This window comes from Artemia sp. Qi Xiang Cuo, chromosome 18 (assembly GCF_049724085.1).
Source record: "Artemia sp. Qi Xiang Cuo chromosome 18, ASM4972408v1, whole genome shotgun sequence".
In the NCBI taxonomy this organism is placed as follows: domain Eukaryota; kingdom Metazoa; phylum Arthropoda; class Branchiopoda; order Anostraca; family Artemiidae; genus Artemia; species Artemia sp. Qi Xiang Cuo.
Genome location: NC_142811.1, coordinates 40288896 through 40311395, shown reverse-complemented (window position 1 = coordinate 40311395; position 22500 = coordinate 40288896). Strand labels below are relative to the sequence as shown.

The 22500-nt window shown below is 35.4% G+C and overlaps 1 protein-coding gene across 2 annotated transcripts in view; it reads left to right on the top strand.

Moving 5' to 3' along the window:
* Positions 1-317: 317 nt before the first annotated feature.
* LOC148941495 (disks large 1 tumor suppressor protein-like) overlaps positions 318-22500 on the top strand; it is a 172071-nt gene continuing 149888 nt past the window's right edge. For both annotated transcript variants that reach the window (XM_089104020.1, XM_089104019.1), the window contains exons 1-2: positions 318-1257; positions 6713-6829. In XM_089104020.1, the coding sequence (XP_088960146.1) occupies positions 1072-1257; positions 6713-6829 (303 nt within the window). In that variant the 5' untranslated portion in view covers positions 318-1071. The remainder of the gene's footprint in view (positions 1258-6712; positions 6830-22500) is intronic.

The following is a 22500-nucleotide window of genomic DNA, read 5'->3' as shown; positions in this document are numbered from 1 at the left end:
ATATATTCATCCTATTATTTGTTTTTTTCATTAACATTTACCAAACTAGCAGTATATAAAAGAGTAGGTATAACGAAGGAGTACCCATTCTTTTAAATCCCTGAAAATCTGCTATTCGCACTTGTTATTAAATTAGGTCTTAAGCTCTGTTCTTGGGACTCAATCAAGATATCCTAAACCTTGCCGTTTTGTCTGGAATCGATTTGTGAACTAAGTTCTCCTGTTCTTACTTTGGTCCCGCCCACAATCCAAGAAATATCTTCTTCCCCATTGAAAAGTAGATTCATCTTAGCTGTTGCGCTTAGTTCACAAGGGGACTTGAATTTGTGTAGTTTATAAAGTCTAGAATTATTTCGTGATGTGTTCTTATTAAGAAAAAGGTTTTTTTCTTCATATTTTCCCTCAAGTCCGTGTATTTTAGTTTTGTTATGTTTCCAAGGTGATTGTTAAGTGTTGACGGAAAATAAATGAAAATTCTTTGCCCTTCAAAGACCTTTGTGATGATATTGATAACTGTCTCGAAATTATAAATTTCTGCCAAGGTGTTTTGTTAAACAAATGCAACTTTCGAAGACGAGTTTTGAACTTTGCAGTTTTTATGTGCTTGGATTGTATCATGTTGACTTGAAGAGCATTTAAAATAAATAGGAACTTCTGGTAAAAGAAGTGCAAGGCCATTGTAAAGATATTCTTGCTGAAAATAGTTGAAAGTAACAAAAGAAACTTTTTAGAGCAAGTTTCTCTCCTTTATAGGCACTTCGATATAAGAGTAACCTTTAAAATCATAGAAATAAAAAGCGAGTTTCTTCAGCTTTGAATTATATTTTTGTTTTGCAATTGGGAATAAATGCCATTAAAAAAAAAAGACAATCTTCTACTATTTTTATAAGGTGATTAAATTGTATCGTTATTTAGCATCTTCAGGAGTTTCCACTGTACCAAAGTTCGGCAAAACAGATTAGATTTTCCTGTTTACTGTTTCTACCGTTTAATCTCCCAGAAAAAAAGTGTAAAGTATATACTTTTCTAAGATTTGGTGACTCTGAAAATTGAATTTTCCAAAAAAACAATATGATTGACTGGGTCTCAATTGTTCGGCATTCAGGAAGACGGTTTTCGAGTGTTTATGTGCCAAATAAGTATCGACGGCGAAGAAAAGATGGCAATTTCTTTTGTGACAATTTTGCGAGGTGGGATCGTCGCAAAAGTGCTTCTACTGATAATAATAGTGGATTCTCTTGTCCCTGCTGCTTTGGTGTAAGTTTAATTGTATGATTATCTGGTTCATGGAGCTTTTTAGAGCTGCTATTCCTCGCGGTAGAAAATATCAGGAGTGACAGAGCAACGCCCATATCTATGGACAGTTAAATTATAGTTTGTGGATTATGTAAAATATCCCCTTCATTTTAGAAAATGCCAATCACAATATCTACTGCTATTATTTAGGTATCCAAAGACAGCTTAACTATTTCACTCTAGAGATAATCCTCTTTTTTGACTGTCTGATTTTAGATATTAAATTTTAAGAAATGGTTTCGTTTGTTAAATTTTCCGCTATATGTATTTACACATTTTAGCTGCTCATATAAGAAATAATAACAATTCTTCTTTTCATATAATTGCCTCTAAAATAAATGGCCCGCTTTCGAAATAGACTCTTAACCGGTAGCATCAATGTGGCTACTTGTTTGAAGACACTATTGACCTCTGCGTGAAGGTAGCAAGTGCATATTATTGATTGATGTGTGTAGAATTCTGGCTATAAATATAAACTACATGTCTTTAGTTCTGTACCGAGCAAGTCAAAAAATAAAAATTTTCCGTATCCATGAAAATATGGGACTTCATACTTATGACTCTTCCTTGGAAGGACTAAAGACTGGGTTTTTCTCCCTTAGTCACGCTCCCCTTCTTCATTGGTCCGCTCTATTTTTTAGTCCCCCCCTCCCTACTTGTTTCTTAAGATACTTAGGATATTGTTTATTTATGTAGAGAGTAGAACTAATTTGATGCAAAGTGGTATGCTTTCCTCACTTACAGAATTCTTGGAATCCATATTTAAGTGCACAAATATTGTAAGCCTGAAAAAGCCTTCCTTAATAGGGAAAGCCTCCTTAATTAGGGCTGATAAACATTAAATCTATATCTCAGGTTGCTTTTGCTCTCTTGTCAAATTTACATCAAACAACAAACCACTTTGGTAATACTCTACTTCTCTCAATATGCTTAGCTTCCTTTAACAGTTGTTTTGAATTACTTGATACGTAAACTGGGTTGAAATAACATCGAAACTTTTTGACCAATTTAACCTCTTGTTCTCATTTGAAGTGTTCTCGAAAATATATTCTGGAATATGAATACTGAATTCATGGAAACAGTGAAATGTACTCCTGCTCATGTTAGCAACTTAGCATTTGTAATAAACATATTATAACCAGTAGGATTATGGATAAACTGAAACCGATACGCTAGTGCACAATTCGGCTGGAACTAGCATTATATGTCATTATGTGCCATCTATTGTGTGATTATATGGGTGTGCGTGTGATTCCTGGAAGAGGGGGGGGGGGGGGGAGTTCTAACATATGTCTCAAGATTTCTGTTACTAATTCATAATTTATATACGTGGTTTTCTAATAGTGATTTTTATCAGTACTAAGCTAAATAATAAAATAAGCATTCCGTAGACAGCGAAATAGCGCTGCCTAAGTAAAGAACGATGTGGGCACAAAGTATTATTTATTTATTATTTTTTTTTAGACCAGGACACTTTGTATAGAAGAAGTTCTCGTAGAAACTTCAAACGGGGTTCATTCGACTGGAAATTGAAAGGGCTAGTGCCCTTTTTAATAGTCAAAAGTGATTGGCCGGCATCCAGCCCCCCCCCCCCAACTTATCATTTCCCCAAACACATCTAATCAGAATTTTGTGATACTCATTTTCTTCAGCGTTGTTGAAAGGTCCGAAAATCATGTCTTTAAGGTTGACAGCCCCCCCCCCTCCCAACAGCCCTCATGGCAAGGTTGTAAGCTATGCCCTGGGGGCATATAAAGTTTCCCCCCCAGACGGCCCTCAGGGCAAGGGTTATAAGTTATATTAGTTGCTCATTGTTATCATTTAAGGTTTTTATGGAAAGAGTGGTCGCATAAACTTCGGAATTGGCTCTTTCATTTGGAAATAAGAAGTCCTAGTGTCCTTTTCAAGAGTCGAAAGTGACAAGAGGTATCTAGCCCCACCCCACGTCCTCTTTTTCCCGAATGCATCTGATAGAAATTTTGAGGTAGCCATTTTGTTGAAAATAGTCTAAACTACTACTACTACTAACAACTCACCGCAGCACCAAGCCGCCTGAGGCCAATACAGCACGCTCCTCCTCCATCCCAATCTATTCAAAGCCTCCCTTTTTACACCCGCCCACGAAGTTCCCATTTTCTTTAAATCTTTCTCTATGACGTCCTCCCACCCCAGACGAGGACGACCTGCTTTCCGTCTAACCCTAGACGGTTGGCCGAAATCTGTGGCCGAAATAGTCTAAAGATCATATAATCTGTGCTTTCCGTCTAACCCTAGACGGTTGGCCGAAATAGTCTAAAGATCATATAAAACGGCCTTCGGGGTTGAAGTAGCCCCTCAGAACCTGGGGGAAGGGTTGTAAGTTATGCTTCGAAGGCATATAAGGTTTTCGTAGAATGGGTGGTCGAATAAACTTTGATTGGGGCTCATTTGATTGGAAATTGGAAGTTATAGTGCTCTTTTTAATAGTCAAAAGCGAATTGAGGGGAACCAGTCCCCCCTCCCGCCACCGTCATTGTTCAAAGCAAACATCCAATAAAAATTTTAGGACGTCTACTACTACAAAATTTTAGGACGTACTACTGCAACTACAACCACAGCAGCCTACTACATCTATAATATTAAGGGGAAATTGGAACTAAATCAAAAGACACTATGTGCATGTACATTTTCTAAAGAGCGTATCTCAAGAATAATGCTTTTGATTAAATACCAGTTTAATATTAGAGAAAAGCTAATAAAACACTTTGATTTGTTTTAGTATAAAAACCTCTTAAAGCTAATAAAAATACAGGCTCTATATCCAGTTCTTAGTTTGTCAGTTCTTAATTAAAACGAAAAGCTTGAAGACAGTCTTCGTGCTCCCATCTTTTACAATTTCTGTTTACTTTTGAATGAGGGCCAGAATAATATTAGAAAAGAGCAAATAAATTACACCAGCTTAAGAAGCCTGTCTGCGTAAAAAGGGTTTATTTTCTTGTATTTTAAGGAATTGGTCCTATTCCAAGAACGAATAAAGATTTGCAATCGATTGCAACTTCTTGAAAATCGCTATTAGAAAATTATCTTCCACTTGAGCTTAACGGTGCATCAATTTTGCGGATGATATAATGAAGTCGTTATCTCGATGCATCCTTTAATGAGCATTTTGGTGAAATTGTTTTTGCTGTCGCATTCTGTAATTAATTATAGAACTTGCTGAACGACTTGTAAAAAAGTTGCTAAAAAAATTTCTTTCGCACTGGATTAACATTTTATACAAAAAAAAACCATCAGGTTTTGACCTCAAAATTTGACATACGGGTAAATGTAGCAATTGGTAAAGAAAATGAGACATTAGGTTGCATAATACTAGGGACATCATTATTTGTTAGTTATATGAAATGTTTGAACTGTTCTAAACAAATAGTATTCGTAACAAAAGTGCAAAAAGTTAATAAATACCAAATGTATCATCATTTAATAAAAAGAAATGCCGTGATTTACGTTTATCAGTTATTTCAGCCGATTTTTTTTTATCGAGGGTAAAAAAATGAGTATATGCTTGTGCACCACAAAATGGCAACCAGCACTGCCAACGGCGTATATTCGTACTATTTTAGTATAATTTAGAGGTCCTGGTATAATACGATTTGTTTGACATTTTATGCTCCATGAATTTCAACTAATCATCAAACGGGAAAACAGTGTCGAAATTGATTGCTGAAAGAGGGTGAAAATATGAGCGGAAAAAAGTTGTTTTACTTTTTAGTATATTCTGGTATTTCTGTCTGGAAAAAGTATAAGAAAGTATATTCTGGAAAGTGACGTATAATGTCATAATATCTCCGGAACTTCCTCCGTATTTCAAATATGGTTCCTAGTTTATGACGTTCTTCCTTTTCTTTTTTTGTCGTCAACGATAAATCCTCTGTAAGAACTTTCTAGATTCCATTGTCAATAAAAGGATAAAAAGCGTTTCCTTGGATTAATATTGGTTGGTCTATTGCGTCTTTGGCTTGGTATAGGGAATACATTTTCTAGAAGAAATTGCGGATATACCTTGGAGTTTTTGATAAATCGTTACTCTCTCCTTTGTGAACTTTATCATAGCTGGACGATAAATACGTTTGTTTAATTGTGATGAGAAAATGGGTGGTGTATAATATCCTTTCCAGAAAACAGCGCTTAAGAATAATGGGCTTAAAGAATAAAGAATAAATAAGAGCTTAAAGCTGTACTGTGTGTCTAAATTTGATTATTCTCATTTTTTCCTTCTCTAGAACTAAGAATTAAATATAAGGGATGTTTAATAACTGGTCAAAGTTGTGTTAAGTATAAAAAAAAACAAAAAACAACAACATACCATTCCTCTCTTCACTTTGTTGGTGACTCGATATGATGAAATGATGAAAATTTGAAGGAGGCTGTGCGTGCTGCTAGATTTACTCTCTGTTTCTTGTTGACCTCGATTGAAGTTGAATGTACATTGAATATGCTTCCTGTTGCCCATGGAGATTATGTGGGAATTTATTTTCTCTCTTTTTTTGCTGATTTCTCTTCTATTTAAACATTAGAAAAAACTCTTAGCTGATCCTTTTTTAAAAGGAGTGAACTAAAATCAGGAGATTTTGGTGGAGCACTCCACATTTATTCGGAATATCGCTTTCTTTTTTTCTACACGTGTTTTGGGTCTTCACAGTAAAGCAATACTTCTCTCGTCACCTCTCCTGTTTCCCTACACAGAGGATAGTTTAAATAAGAAATTAAAATTTGTATAGACCTGTTGTGGGTGTGTGTTCAGCCAATTCTCACCCAAACATGTAGGAAGGTTATCTAGCGTATTCACCAGGCGGTATCTAGTGTCTTCCATCAACCACGGTGGCTGCGCGGGTTTGCTTTTACCTCAATTATCATTGCTCGGTTTTTTCATTGTTCAATCTTTACTTTTGTCTTGGAAGCTGAATCGTCAAATAAACTTGTTGTGCTTTTTACTTTTCCCCTCTTTTCATATGAAAACTTATTGAATCCATTTGATGCAGTGTGTATGAAGATCAATGGGAATTTCGTCTTATTTGTGGCATAACTGTTCATCGGTTATAGGACAGATATCGGGTTCAAGTTGGTACGCTAAGATAAGCAAATAAATTCAGCCTTTGGGTATCAGCCTTGATAATAATCTCTAGTAAGCTAGGGATATATAATAAGAAAAAATACATTCTTCTTAGTTGCCCCGCCCCCCCCCCCCAAAAAAAAAGAAAGAAGAAGAAGAAAAATATGCTAAAATGGACATGTGGTTGAATTTTCGACGAAGCTATTGCTTATAATGTGTAATCAATGACTAATTTGTAATCTCTACCGTTTCATACTCTTTGTATTTTCATTATCAAGTATTTTCATTTGAATAGAATTGAAAATTCAATTTATTGTGTTATTTTAGAATCATAGTGAAGACCTGTCCGAAGAATTACCTCCACCACCATCCATTTTTACGACAAATGACTTTGAATCTCATGATATTAGTAAAGTAAACACCAACTTGAAATCTTCACGTCAGGTAAGTTCATGTTTTTTGTTGTTGTTTTTCAAACCGTCATGCCTGTATCTTTAAGGTTGTGTACCTTCTACGCACTTTATTCGCTCGAATTTCAAATTATAGAGATCACAAGTCGGATTTTGTTCCTCTTTGTCTGATTCTCGTTTTGTATAAATAACATTGTTAACTGAATAGAACGTGACTTTAAAGCATTAAACCTCCTGTTGGAGAACAGGAGGTAAAGGAAATTAAATATTTGGAGAATTAAATATTAGAAAAAGCAATATATCTGAAATACAACTGCTACTAATTAAGCAAGTGGTTCTCTACCATTTATTGCCTAAGGCATGCGTAAAAAAATATTACAATAAAGCGGGATATCTTACATACACCAAATTGCGATTTCGCCCCACGAAGGACCAAGTTACTATTGATTACAAATTCTGCTTCCCGCTTGCGGAGGAAATAATGCCGCACGTATTCGTTCCTGATAAGTCACGTAGTTTATACAAGAGAAATAGTTAATATTGACATTTATCTTAGTGCTTTATCTAACTCATTTAATAAACTTGATTTTTCATGAAATTATGTTTTGTGATGTATAATTGTTCGTCGTCAATTATAAAGGAGGGGTAATGGGTCATTGTGTAGGTGGGGAGAGCCAGATGTCTAAAAGAGCACATTTCAAATACCAAATTGCCTTACCTCCTCATGAACCTTCAGAAAGGTAAAGGAAGGAGTATCAGCAGGGGCGGATCCAGGATTTTTTTAGGGGGGGGGACGAAATAGGTTGATCCGAAAAATAATTTTTTTAGGGGGGGGGGGGCGCAAAATAGGTTAATCCGATAAACTTGCATTAGGAGCAAGTTTAATTAACGCAAACTTGCGTTAATTAATTAAATTACACTACTTTAGACTACGCTAGGGGCCCCCCCCTCTGGATCCGCCACTGAGTATCAGGGGGGGGGGTTAGGAATTAATCTCTCATCTCCCTTTATTTAGACCAAATTATAATCACCTACGGAACAAGTACTGACAAAACTCTCCAAAGGTGACCCCGCGTACCTCAGCGCCTCTAGACGCAAAGTGCTGTACTACTTAATCGCTCCGAACCAAAATACTATGCTCCGAGCCAATAAATAATGCTAGAGCATGATTCAGGCAACGAGTGACCGGGATGAATTGTGTAACTACGGGTTTTAGTTGCCAGGTTCGCATAGGTATACAAAGGGTCACTTTTTGTGTGGAGAGGATAGGTTTTGTCAGTACTTGTTCCGTAGGTGATTATACTTTGATTTAGACTAAGCGTGAATTAGGGTGCTGCGGGGTAGCACCTCCCTTCTTATTACAGGAAAATATTTCTGACAGTTATTTTAAAGCTTCATTTAACTAAACTGATTTTCTTCATATTTCATAATATTATATAAACTGATGCGTAAATGCGCATCAGCTTTCATAAGGGATGAGTTTTGGGTCACTGGCGGGAAGAGGCAGATGCCTCAAAGAGCAAATTCTAATGTCCAAATATCTTCTTATTGGACCTTCAGATAAATATAGAATGGGTTTTGGGGAAGGGGGAGTAGAAATTAATATCTAATTCATCTTTTTTCCTGGTAATATCTTTGGTGCACGCCTTTTTTTTGGTACTGACGAGGGGGAGGGTGTAATAGCGCCCCTCCCATCGCAATTTTTTTTTCGTTGTACCGTAAAATATTTCGTTTACATGCCTACCGGTACAGAGATGGAAAGGGTGAGGCATTTTGAGCTCCATCTTGAAATTTCGTGGGAGGGAGCGGGGGGTTGGTAGGTGCAAACAGGAGCTTCGCTTTCAGTGATTCTAAATGGAAATATTTCTCTTATCCTGTTTAAATGCAAAGATTGAATGTATGTAAGCATACATATATTTAAACATCAGAGGACCCTATTGTAGTGGTCGCGATGGCTTCAGCCACGAAAAACATCAAAAAGTCACGTAAAATTTCCATTTATTTGAACAATAATACCCTCTTTCCGTCCATCCGGAATTCTGCAGTAAAAATAATAAGAACTACGTGTAGTAAAAATTCAACAAAACTACGGTTCATCAAAAATTTGGCAAAACACCCAAATTTTGTCCATAATTTTAATTGCAAATTCAACATTTTAATTTTTATGGAGAAAAACTGAAAAAGCGGAACAATAGCTTGCAATTTACAATTATTGATCTATATAATTTAACAGCAAGAAATCGGGAGGCTAGCCCACATCCACAGTTTATAGAATTAATTCTATAAACTGTGCCCACCCACATCATACGAATATCTTGGTCAGGCCTGGGCATGATTTGAAAAACGATCAGAAATTAAATTTAAAAAAAAAGTTTTTTCAACTGAAAGTAGGGAGCAACATTACGATAAATAAAAGTTCAAATAGGGATAAAATCCTTTTAATAGACAGTGTTTCACAAACAGTGATAAAATTTCACAAAAAAATACTAAATATTTCAGTCACATATATAGTGATCACATATGCACTGCATATGTGACCGAAATATTTAATATTTTTTGTGAAATTTTATCACTGTTTGTGAAACACTGTCTATTAAAAGGTTTTTATCCCTATTTAAACTTCTATTTATCGTCATGGAAAGACAGTGTGACCTCCGAAATTATTTAGGAGCAACATTTAAACAAAAAACGAGCAGAAATTATTCTGCATATGAAATGGGCTGTTCCCTCCTCAATCCCTCGCTCTTAACGCTAGGATTTGAATTCTATCCCGATTCTTTAAGAACGACTGCTGAAACACAAGGGCCGTTGAATTTATTTAACATGCTTTTTGAAAGCACTAAAAAACTTTAGCGTAACGAGCGAAGGGTTGAGGAGTTGGTAGTCCCACTCATATACAGAATAATTTTTGTTCGTTTTAAGTTTTACTGTTGCTCTTAACAATTGAAACAATTTTTTTTATTTATATTGCAGGATTTATTTTTATGCTCTATTTCTTTTAGTTCTTCTTTTGGTGTTTTTGGGGGATGGGAGTTGAGTTATCATAAAAGGGTAATATAAAGGTTGAATAAATTAATTTGTTTGCTTATTTGAATTAAGGAGTTCTGTTCATCTGAAATTTTCTCTGTTTTGACTTGAAATTTGATTCCATATTATTGAAATTAAAAAAAATAAAAATAAAAAAGATCCTTAAAGTTACTTCCCACTGGGAAACCTTCTTATGTACGCCTTGTGGACGATACCCAATACTTTTTTGTGAGCAGGGTTTAATGATTTTTTGAAAACAATGTTTACTTATAGTATTGCTGCCTTCTTTAGAATAAGGAGTTCTGTAAATTTTAAATTTACTCGGTTTTTACTTAGAGTTTAACTCCATATTATTTAGATTAAATAAAAACAAAAATATTCACACGGTAAATATTATTTATGTACGCCTAGTGGACACGTTCTTGATCGAAAGGGGTGAACTGGTGTTATATACTGTAATTGTCGCTACCAGATCATGTCCGTAAAAAAAAAGAAGCAAATAACATGGAACTGTAACATGAAGCTTAACTCCATTTTATTTCAACAAAAAAAAAGAAGAAAAAAGAAATATGCCTCTTAAAGGTACTTCAGGTGGGAAAGCCTTCTGATGTATGCCTAGTGGACGCGTTCTTGATCGCAAGGGGTGAGCTAGTGACATGTACTATTTGTGTCGGTACCAGAATATGAATATGTTGTACAATAACCTTAAAGGTTGTTTCAGACCTTATTTGGAATAAAGTTCTGTAGATTTTAAACTTGCTTGCCTCTGACTTTGAGTTTGACTCCACGTCATTTATATATATATATATATATATATATATATATATATATATATATATATATATATATATATATATATATATATATATATATATATATATATATATATATATATATATATATATATATATATATGCATATATATATGCATATATATATGCATATATATATATATATATATATATATATATATATATATATATATATATATATATATATATATATATATATAAACAAAAAAAAACTTAAAGGCGCTCCAGACGGGAAAACCTTTTGATGTACGCCTAGTGGACTCGTCTTCGATCGTAAGAGGTTAACTGGTATCATTCACTGTAGTTGTCGACAGGGGCCTCTTTTTATTAGGGTAGTTGGTCTGATAGAAATATATGACGTAAAACCAATGAAAGAAGATTAGTCTCAGTAGGTAAAAAAAGAAGTAACTTTAATAGCAGTATCACCCAAATCAGTCAGTAAAAAAGGACCAGTCATGCGTGAAATCCATTGCCTCCCCCCATTTTGCTAAGTAATGCCTCTGGTTGGTACCAGACAAAGTTCACGGGAAGGTATTACTCGTACTGCTTAGTACCAGCCTGTTACCTATGTGCAGTTTCATCACAGGGTAACCCCGCCACAGTCGCCACTAATTTCATGTTTTCAGATTATGTTTTTTAAACCTTAAACTTACCCTGCTATGATAATTCAACCCCCGGAAATTCGAAAAAGAATTAAAACAAATAAAAATGTGAAAGTAAATACTATTTACACCGTATATTATGCCTACATTTCGGAATTCCGAAATTCCCTCTTTTTTTATTAATTAAAAAAAATTTCCACAAAATAAGTTTTTCAAAAAAAAGTAAAGAACTTCATTAAACCAAAAATGAAAAAAAAATTAGAATCAAATAATCTACCAAGAATACAACTACCACAAATCAGTATCAATAAGTAAATGAAACCCAAAACAAACAGAAATTAAAATAAATAATAGAGTCAATTCAAAACGAGCAGAAATCAATATGAGTAGGGTTCTAAACCCCGTGCTTTCTAAAAGCCAGAATATAATTTGTACTTTACTGAAAACAATTCTTTTAAATGTTTTCACTTTTATAACTTTAAGAAATTAAAAATTAATTAAGATTTTAAAGAATAAATATCAGCATATGTATATTAAATATATTATATTTGTGCGACAAGCTTGTTAAAGCTTACCGTATCTTGGTATTAATAAATAAATATGTATATTAAACTGACAATGCATATTTTTTTTCAGTAAATTCATTTGAATTTTTTCAGTAAAGTTTTGCTTCAGTTTTTAGTTTGACTCTGTTAATTATTTTAATTTCTGTTTGTTTTTGGTTTCATTTATTTAGTGTTGCTGATTTGTGGTACTTGTATGCTTTTAAGATTATTTGATTCTGTTTTGTTCATTTTTGGTTTAATGGGGTTCTTTACCTTTTTTTTTTGAAATACTTATTTTGCGGAAAAAGTTTTTTTAATTAATAACAAGAAGAACCACTTTTTTGCATGGGTAGCATTGATGTGTATTCTCTTTTTTCTTCGCTGCTAATGGGGGGGGGGGGGCTCGAACATTACAGAGAGCTTTTTAAGGGCTCATTTATAAGCTAGTTTTTATATCTAATCGCTTTTTTAATTTGACTTGATAGCATCATCATAAAGTGCTAAATGGCACCTGAAATGTGTACTTTGGGTGACATTTCTGGAATGGAATTGACGGGTACTATCATAATATCCATGGTTGAAAACCCTATTCCGGAGGTTTACAATGCCCCCTCTTCTATTTTTCCCCTTCCCAGTATAACAGTTTTAGAAATGTTCAACCAACTATTTATAACTGTGGAGTTAACTATGTATAACTTCTTGGCACCTGACTGTTAAAAACTCAGGGACTGATATTCAACTAGTCAATCATTTACCAAGGTTTTTTCTCTATAATTGTGTCTGTTGACCTTACTTTTAAAGGAATCAACAGATTGATTTTCAGGAGTAAAATCCCACAGGACAGTATTCTAAGTGGAGGTGCGTCCTCATGCAAAGCTTTTCGTCAACCGTGGAGTTCTCAGCGCGGAGTGTTGTACTCTTGTAGGTGATCCCACCATATCGTTTTTTTTTGTGTTGTTTTTCGCACTGGCTTTGCAAAAAGTACAAGAAAAGAGACGCCTTTGAAGGATAAGGGAAAGGCGTTAGCTAATAGAGCGTGAGAGAGGGGCTGGCTGCCTACAGTAGCTTTTTACTCTTGAAATGGGCACCAGAACTTTCAGTTTCCAATTCAAGGGAAGCCCTTCCAAAGGTTCCATGACTACTCCTTCCATACGAACTGCCTAGAAAAATAAAACATAATCAATAAATAATATCTGGAAGCCGCATTGCTCTGCCTGTGATTTCAGAAAAGCATTATACAACTAGGACACAGTTTTTGTGATTCCAAGGAAAGTCAGTGTTCTAGAGGGGGAACGGGGTAATTGGAAAAAAATTTTAAACTCTAATTTGGGTCTATACACATTCCTAAGATTGTTACTCATTTACTGCTAAAAATTAAGGAGATAAAAAAAGACCCACCTACTAGAGTTTCACATTACTACTGGAAATCGCTGGACAAATTTGAAAAGCCGTTGTGCTGGATTCAAGAGTTTGTATTAAGGTCCATGCATAATGGGATTTTACTAATGCCGAGATTTAGCCAGCGCATCAGTCAATCTGAATTTTTCTTAGAACTTTTCAGACAATCAAAAAGTTCCATGAAAATATGATTGGCCCAAATTACCACTAGCTAAATATTGGTAATAGTAAAATCTCATAGTGAATGGCCCTTTAGTCTTTTTTCTTAAATTTTCTGCCAATAATTGAAAAATTACATCCGTTTCACGTGCTAGAAGAAATGGTGGATCGGAAAGTAATCGGACATTTTTTCTTGTTTCTGATGTTGATGAATTATTTGCAAAGTTTAATCATTGCAAAAGTTTAATATTCTGATTTCCAGGACAATTCAATGCGAATAGAATACATATCAATTCACAAATAGCTTAGCTGAAATCTCAACGTATGTATGATGAAATCCCTCCCAGTTATTCCCCCCTAGAATTTGCTAGTCATAGGCACGCATAGAACTATGGTTGCTGACATAACCTACCGTCTTTGATTAATTGAATAAAGTTGTGTACCCTGGCCGGCAAGAATTTATTTATCCAGGGTTGTAATTAAATAGCTATAATATTCACACTGAAACGAATTTATTCGGAAGGAGGGGTGGATGCCAAAAGTATTGTTTACTAGTGTTGGTTCTCGGTACCACTCTTTTCAGTAAAAAATGGGGGAAAAAAATGACAAGAAATAATTGATTGAAGTAAAAGCAGGAGAATCTGAAAATTTTTATCGGAGTTTGCTTCTGCAAGTTATGGCAAATAATTCGTTCAGATGTATATTTAATAGCCTTGGGAGATAGGCGTGTCTCGCCTATCTCCCTTACATAATCTTTCATTCTTTAGGCCTTTGTTTTTCCTCAACTTAAAATGTATATCACGTAATCCAACTTTTCTGTTAAAATAATGAACATAACGAGACTTATCATTCACAAACGTACGCCTAAAATATGTCACGTCTGTCTTGTGCAGGTGTTGGCATCTCTTTGTTGCAGCTCTCAGAATTGGCTTCAGTTTGCATTTTGGCTGATTTTGACCCACAGCCAAAAAAAAGTTGCCGAATGTATTACTTAAATGTTTTATCTGGTAGTTTGTGCCAGAACAAAGAATCTGTGTAGGCTCTTGCTTTGTGTAGGCTCTATATTAATTTGGTTGGGAAGCGGTTTTGATTAGGCCTATGAGTTGTGACGGACAAATTCAAATAGGACCGATCTTTCTTAACCCTTTCAGACCTGAACATTAAAGGAGTGCTTGAAAAATTCTGAAACCTTGCAATAATAATCAACATAAGCTTCGATTAAACTTCAATTATTTATTTCATTCACAAACTGAAATAGAAATGGTTACCATATGGTCATCTTAGGATAAAAAAGATTAATTTCACTTAATATTTCACTTAAAACAGTTTCTGTCTCCGTTTTACATTTAACGCAGAGAATTCGGCTAGTTGCACCCCTTGCACATATGTCGTACCGGCAGCGTCCCTTTTCAAATGTGTCGGGTAGACGGCCAGCAGTGTCATATCGCACCGATTCAGACTACATGCCTGTTTCTGTAGTTTTTATTCTTCGCTTAGTAGGAGCACTGACATAGGGTTGACCAGCACGAGGACCATTGACAACTTCTGACAGTATCAAGGATCTGCAAATATCCATCTTGAAGTACATCAAGGAAATATGCATCCTACCCAGGTCTTCACACTCTCGCTTACGTAGAAGCCAAGCATTATTCACAGCTAGGTAAAGGAAATAATACACTATCCGCATGTACCATTTCTTGGACCGTATGTCAGTGTGGTAGAGCTCCAGAAGCATATCAGAAAAGTCTACACCACCCTTTGACTTGTTTTACTCACGGACAACACATGGGCGATCTACCTCAACATGGCTACGAGTACGTCCATCCCACCTTTGACACTGGTTGACTCGAGCTACGGCACCGAACGAGGAGGCCATATGCACTGGTTTATTGTCAAACCACTTCACAATGGAGACTTCTGTGTGCCTCTCAAGTCTATAATCATAGCTTCCACGCCCTTTCTTTTTCAATGATGCCTCACTTTCCAAAATTACACCTTTCATACGATTACTCCTTATCGTCCCACATGATTCAATCCCGTGATTGGTGCGTAAGGCATGAATAAGGTCATTAGATGTGTAAAAATCGTCGAAGTACAGCTTGAAATTCATTCTCCGTGGCACATTGTCGATCAGTCTAAGGACAACGTCAGCACCCAACTCCAAAGGACTAGCCGGAACTGAGCCTTTTCCTTTGTATATTTCTAGGTCATAGACAATCCCACTCACGCCCGCTCTCGTAATTACTTTGACACCCCATGAATGAGGCTTATCTTTCAAGTGCTGTTTGAAACTTATCTGACCCTTGAAGGGAATCTAATGTTCGTCTACACTTTGTCTCTCCTCTGGCGGTGTGCTTTTTAGATTTTTTCTGAGCTCGTCATACATTGGTCTGATTTTGAGCAGCTTATCATGACCAGTTTGATCAGATGGGACTGCTAAGCTATCGTAATTGATATGAAAAAACTGCCGAATCATGAACAATCTGTCACGGCTCATAGCCTCTGCGATTGGAGTGTATGGGAAAGTGCGCTCCTAGTACATCCTCATGGCAGGTAGCTCTACAATACTCATCTGCATCTGGACTCTAAGGAACCAGTTCATCTCATGCTGGGTCAGCTTTAGGGCAATCCTAGCGTTTGTTTTCCTCGTTACATGTAGATTGGTTTGGTCAACCAATCCAGCAACGATGCTATCTGTGATGAAAGTTCTAAATAAATCATTGGGTAAGTGCATTTCTGTTGCTTTCGGGAGGGAAACTTTCCATATGATATCACGGGATCCAATCTCTTTTCTTAGCCACTTGTATTCTTTTGTGGCATCTTGGTTTTTCATTTATGCGGTGGGGAAGGTTGAAGAAGAAATAGGTGACGAGCTTTTCGATTGGATGGGAGAAGGCTGAGCTTCAGTAGTGGCTTCTCCAGCATCAAATTGGTCATCTACACCCGTAAAAATTTGAAACAGTTCAACATGCTGAGAGGTATATGCTCTGCAGGATCGTCAACCGGCTGAACAGGTTGTAGGGTGGCATATGTGAAAATTGCACCAGGGGTTGTATTCCATAATGGATCAGACTCGTCGTCATCATCAGACATGATTTGCATCTCAGATTCGCTGTCTGGTAGCAGAACCATCTCTGCAGCTCGCTCTTGGGCGAGCTTCTCTGTTGCACGTTTGCTACTCTCCTTGAAAACATTTTCTTCCTCTTTTCTTGGTTTGGAGTTTTCACCGGAATAAGAGAGGCTCGTTGTCTCTGGAAGAGAAAATTGTGATCAGACCAAAGGAGCATGGGTGCTTCTGCTTCGTCAAATTAGAACAATCAGAATGAAGTGCTTCACGAATAAAAAAGGGAAGCAAAAGAAAGAATATAAAGCAAAATCAGCAAGCATCTTCAAAAACTACCCGTCTCAAAACCTAAAGTTACCATATGGTAACCGTAAAAAAAAACACAGCAATGGGGGATGAAGATAAAACTAAATAAGATTCGTATAAATACAAGCTAAAAGTAAAGACTTCAAGGAACAAAACAAGATAATAAAACTAAAAAAAAATCACCTGCATCATTTTCATCATCGCTGTCAAAATCAGCTCATTTTCGCTTTTTATGCATGGCAAAAAACTACTGTTTTCCCTGATCAACTGACGACTCACGGATCCATCTAGGAGAATAAAAAGTATCGCAACACGGAGGGCCGAATTTGTGCTACCTGACGGTATTAAACTCGAAAGCGGTATCTGAACTACAAAAAAAAAATAGGTACTTGGAAGGAACGGTTATCATATGGTTACCTACGGAATGAAAGGGTTAAGATTAATTAAAAAAAAAAACTATCCGAAAAATAAGTTTTTCAAAGAAAAGTAAAGGCCATTTTAAACTTAAGCTCAGCAAATACAAATGCCTTTTAAAATTCAAACTCAAAACGACCAGAAATTACTATTAATTACTATTAAAGAATAAATGAAACCCAAAACGAACAGAAATCAAATAAACAATCATAGCAAAAACATACAACAAATAATAAAATAAATGAATAAATAGATCGTAAAGCGAGTAAAGCTTAGATTGAGTAAGAAAATCAAGGTTAAGACGAAAAAATTATTTTCTTATTGAAGTACAAATGAAACTTAAAACGAGCAGAAATTAAATAAACAATCAATGCAAACAAACATACAATAGATATTAATGTAAATTAATAAATAAATCTTAAAACGAGTGAAACTTAAATTGAATATGCAAATCAAGCTTGAAACGAACAAAAATCACCACAAACAAGAGTTTGGGTATAACCTCTTTCTCTCATTGTAAAAGTCTAAAACCTACTGCGTCATTGGCGCTTTACTGAAAACCAGTTTTATGACAAATATTTTCTTTTGTACTTAATATTGAAAATAAACATTAAAATTTTAGTAACATTTTGAACTGATGAACTTTCAGCAATTAATATCATTATACATCAAATATTCAGTTTAATTTATTAGTTCTTTTCAAAGTTGTTCAATATGATTATAGTTTCACAACAAACAAGCATATATAAACTGCCTCCTTCCCTAACCGTAAATATAAACCAAAGCCTTGTTTATCTTTGCTGGTTAACTGAAAAACGAACCAAATTACAAGAACTTTCTCTCCCAATTCTTAAAGAATTGAAAATAAAAATACAATAACAGTGAAATAAATTCTTGAACTGATGGATTTTTCAACAATTAATATCATTATACATCAAATATTCAATTTGATGTTGTTTATATTTTCCAAGACTGTTCAAGACGGATATAGTTTTCAGTAAAGCGCCAATAACGCACCTGCCCTCGGGCCCTGGGGGGCTGCGTTGACCCCTGAGTTTTCGGTATATACTCTTTGAACTGTTTTTTTTTTTTTTTTAAGGCTATATCAAAGTTCTTATCGGAAGGGTTTGAGGAAAAAACGGCGTGGAGGGGGGGGGGCTAGATGCCCTCCACTATATTTTGAATCTTAAAAAGTGAAATAGAACTTTAAAGTTCCAATCAAATGAGCCCTCTTTGAAGTTAATACGAGCATTCCTTCCATAAGACCCATATATGCCCCCAAGGCATAGCTTACAACACCTGCCCCCGGGCCCTGAGGGGTTGTGTTGACACCGGAATTTTTGTTATGTGATCTTTGAAATATTTTTAACAAAATAGCTATCTTAAAATTTGTATTGGATGTATCTGGGAAAAAAGGGTTTGGGGGGGGGGGGCTGGTTACCCTCCAAAATGTTTTGACGCTTAAAAAATGAACAAGAACTTTCAATTTCCAATCAAATGAGTCCTCTCTGAAGTTTATACGAGCATTCCTTCCATAAGAAACATATATGTCCCCAGGGCATAACATATAACCCTTGCCCCTGAAGACTGTAGGGGGAGTGTCCTGCTCAAAAATTTAATTTCCGGAACTTTCAACTAGGTTGAAAAAAAAGGCCAAATCAAAAATTCGATTTAATAGATTTTGGTAAATAGTGGACGTGGAAGGGATGTCAGTTACCTCAGAATTACTTTCGAATATTAAAAACGGAACTAGCCATTTAAATTTCCAATCGAATGAGCCCTTTCTGAAGTTTCTACGACAACGTTGTCTGTACAAAACTTTATATGCCCTCAGGGCATAACTTACCTTGCCCTAAGGGCTGTGGGGGAGTTGTCATCCTCAAAGACCTAATTTCCAGGACTTAAAACTACGTTTAATAAAATGGCTATCTCTAATTTTTGATTGGATGGGTTTGGGGAAAAGGTGGGCGTGAGCGAGGGGTTAGTTGCCCTCCAATCACTTTAGGCTATTAAAAAGGGCACTAGCCCTTTGAATTTCCAATCAAATGAGCCTTTTTTGAAGTTTCTACGACAACGCCTTCTATAAAAACATTATATGCCCCCAGGGCATAATTTAAAACCCTTGCCCTGAGGATTGTGGGGGATTGTCCTCCTCAAAAATATATTTTCTATGTGGAAATCAACTACGCTGAGCAAAATGTTTATCTCAAAATTTTTATTGGATGTGTCTGGGGGAATGACTGGCGTGGGGGGGGAGGGGAGCTAGTTGTCACATTCGACTATTAAAAACAGCACTAGCCCTTTGAATTTCCAATCGAATGAGCCTTTTTTGAAGTTTCTACGACAACGCCTTCTATAAAAATCTTATCTGCCCCCAGGGCATAGCCTAAAACCTTTGCCTCGGGGTTGTTAGCGGCGTATCCTCCTAAAAATTATATTTTCCATCTGGAAATCAACTATGCTGAACAAATTGCTATCTCAAAATTTTGATTGGATGTGTTTGGGGGAATGATGGGGGGGGGCTAGTTGCCCTCCAATCCCTTTTGACTATTAAAAAGGGCACTATCCCTTTGAACTTCCAATCGAATGAGCCTTTTTTGAAGTTTCTATGACAACGCCTTCTATAAAAACCTCGAATCCTTCGTGAGAAATGGGAAAACATGCTTACGAGTACATACCTCTTGGTTATTTATTGGCTAGCGTCCAGACCAACCCGATTCCAGAATCCTGGGCTGATTTGACAATGAAGCCCAACATGAAGGATGGTTATCACGTGTCAGAAAAAAAAAAGAGAAATATATCTGTAAAATTATCTTTATCCTTGAATTCAGCAGAAGAAAACTGCGCAATAACATAACTAACTTTTGGTATTACTGAGACAACGACTTCAGCATTTTCTAAAAGGTCTTTTCTTTGTAATTATACTGCTGTTCTTATTGATTCGGCCCCCTCCCTCACAGCTGAATTATGACCAAGAGGCTGAAGAGTTTTGTCCTCATAGAACTTTCACGTTTTGTTCACTTCAGCCACTCAGAAGCTAAATCAGTTGAATCTTCTTTTTTCTTTCTTTTTTCTTTAGTACCAAAACACTTGTATTATTTCAAACTTTCTTCGGTCGTAAGTAAAAATAAGGATAATACCATGAAATGCTAGAAAAAAAGAAATTAATTTTGTACTTTTGTTACCATCTGGCATTGCACATTAAAATTTTCTTTGTAATTTCTTGTGCTATTTGTTCTGGAGTTAATTAGTTTGGAGTCCCGAATCGCTCATTTCTTCCGTATTTTCCTGCAACTCCGTAGCTTGAACGGAATAGGTTGAATCGAGGACATCATGTTGTCTTTTCATATCAAAATTACTATCGTTTTTTTCTGTTCAATGTTTTGCACGCCATTCTAAGATGTCAAAATATTGATTTCATGTATGGCGTAGGCAACTTGTTTGCCAAGTCTCCCTTCCTGAAGAACCTTCCTTGTTATATCAAGGCTAGTCAGATCAACTCTATTAAATTGTATTAATCACAAGGAAAAAGTAAAAGCATCCAAATTTATCTTCATGGAAGTCCCAAAAGAGGCTTGAAAAACTGACATGAAGGCTGTTACGGTAGTGACTGCCTAGCAAAGAATTACTCGCGCCGTTGTATTTAGGGAAATCCTAAGATTGGAAATTAAAGAGGACACTTGGTATTTCTAGAGTTAAAGGTTATTTTGTGTTCCTTAAAGCTATGTCGTTGTTCCTGGAAAATATTTTTCTGCGTTGCCTCCATACGTGCAGCTGGTAATTATTCAAAATATTTGCCAAGACTAGCTGCATATTGTCGGGTAATTGATCGTTCTGCAAAGAGTAAAATCCATTATAACTGGATAGGGAAAAGTCTACTCGGATGTCCTCGCTTAGTTTCTGTGGTTATACCGACCAGTGAAAAAGACCCCCCATCCCCCCAAAAAACGGTTGAAGTCTATATGGAGTAATATTTCTCCCTTTTATGTCTAATATCGCTCTTCATTCTCTCATTTTGAGACAAGAAAAAATACACGAGGAGGTAAATTAATTAAACATGCAAACTACGTTGTCATAACACGAGTTTAAAGTACTTTGTGCTCTTGCATTTTGAAACCTTGTTAACTTTATACTTTACTTCCTGCTGTTTGACATTTTTAAATAATTTGTCATTAATATACATAGAGAAGAGCATAGACAAGAACTCTGTTACTACAAGATTTCTGCAAGGAGTTTATAAAACTGTGAAGGGTCTAGATAGTATTGGTGGTGTTGCCAGCAATTGTTTGTGTTATTCTAAATCATTGAGTACTTCGTTTCATTCTGAGGTTGAAACGTTTATTTGGGATTAGAGGTTTCCCTTTGTTTTCTTTGGAACTATCCATAGGAATTGCCAGAAACAGGTATTGGGGCCAAAAAATGTGAATAATTTTGTCATGTACCCAATTAAGCTGGGAAAATAGTTTTCTTTTGGGCTGTAGATAGAGAAAGAATTGTAACACTAAGCACACAGATTTTGAAGATCCGACGACACAAGGGCTTCTTATGTTGTTATTTGAAGAACAACCAATGATAAAAAAATAAAAATCGCAAAATCAACGCCTAAAAATCATGAAAAATAGAACTCACCCTAATAAAACCGTGTTTCAAAAAGAAAATTTTAGATAAAGCTTAATATATTATTAACACCAAAGTTTGCGTTTTTGTGTGGGGTCAATGTCCCCAAAAGTTACTATATAAATGCCTTAGAGTCTTTTACAGATATTAATTTAAAAAAAACTTTCCAAAAAATAAGTTTTTCAAAGAAAAGTAAAGGCCATTTTAAACTTAAGCTCAGGATGTACAAATACCTGTTAAAATTCAAATTCAAAACGACCAGAAATTACTATAAAAGAATAAATGAACCCCAAAACGAACATAAATTAAATAAACAATCATAGCAAAAAACATACAACAACTAATATGAAAATCAAGCTTAAAACGAAAAATAATATTTTGCTATTAAAGTATAAATGAAACTTAAAACGAACAGAAATTAGATAAACAATCAATGCGAACAACCATACAATATATATTAATTTAAATGACTGCAGAAGCCTAAATCCTACTGCGTCATTGGCGCTTTACTGAAAACAATTCTTTGAAATATTTTCACTTTTGTAACTTTAATAAATCAAAAATTAATTAAAATTTTAGGGAATAAATATCAGCATATGTATATTAAATTGAAAATGCACATTTTTTTTTCAGTAAACTCATTTGAATTTTTTTTCAGTAAAGCACAAATTATATTCTGGCTTTTAGTAAGCATAGGGGTATTAAACCCTACCCACATTAATTTATGCTCGTTTTGAGTTTGACTCTAATATTTATTTTAA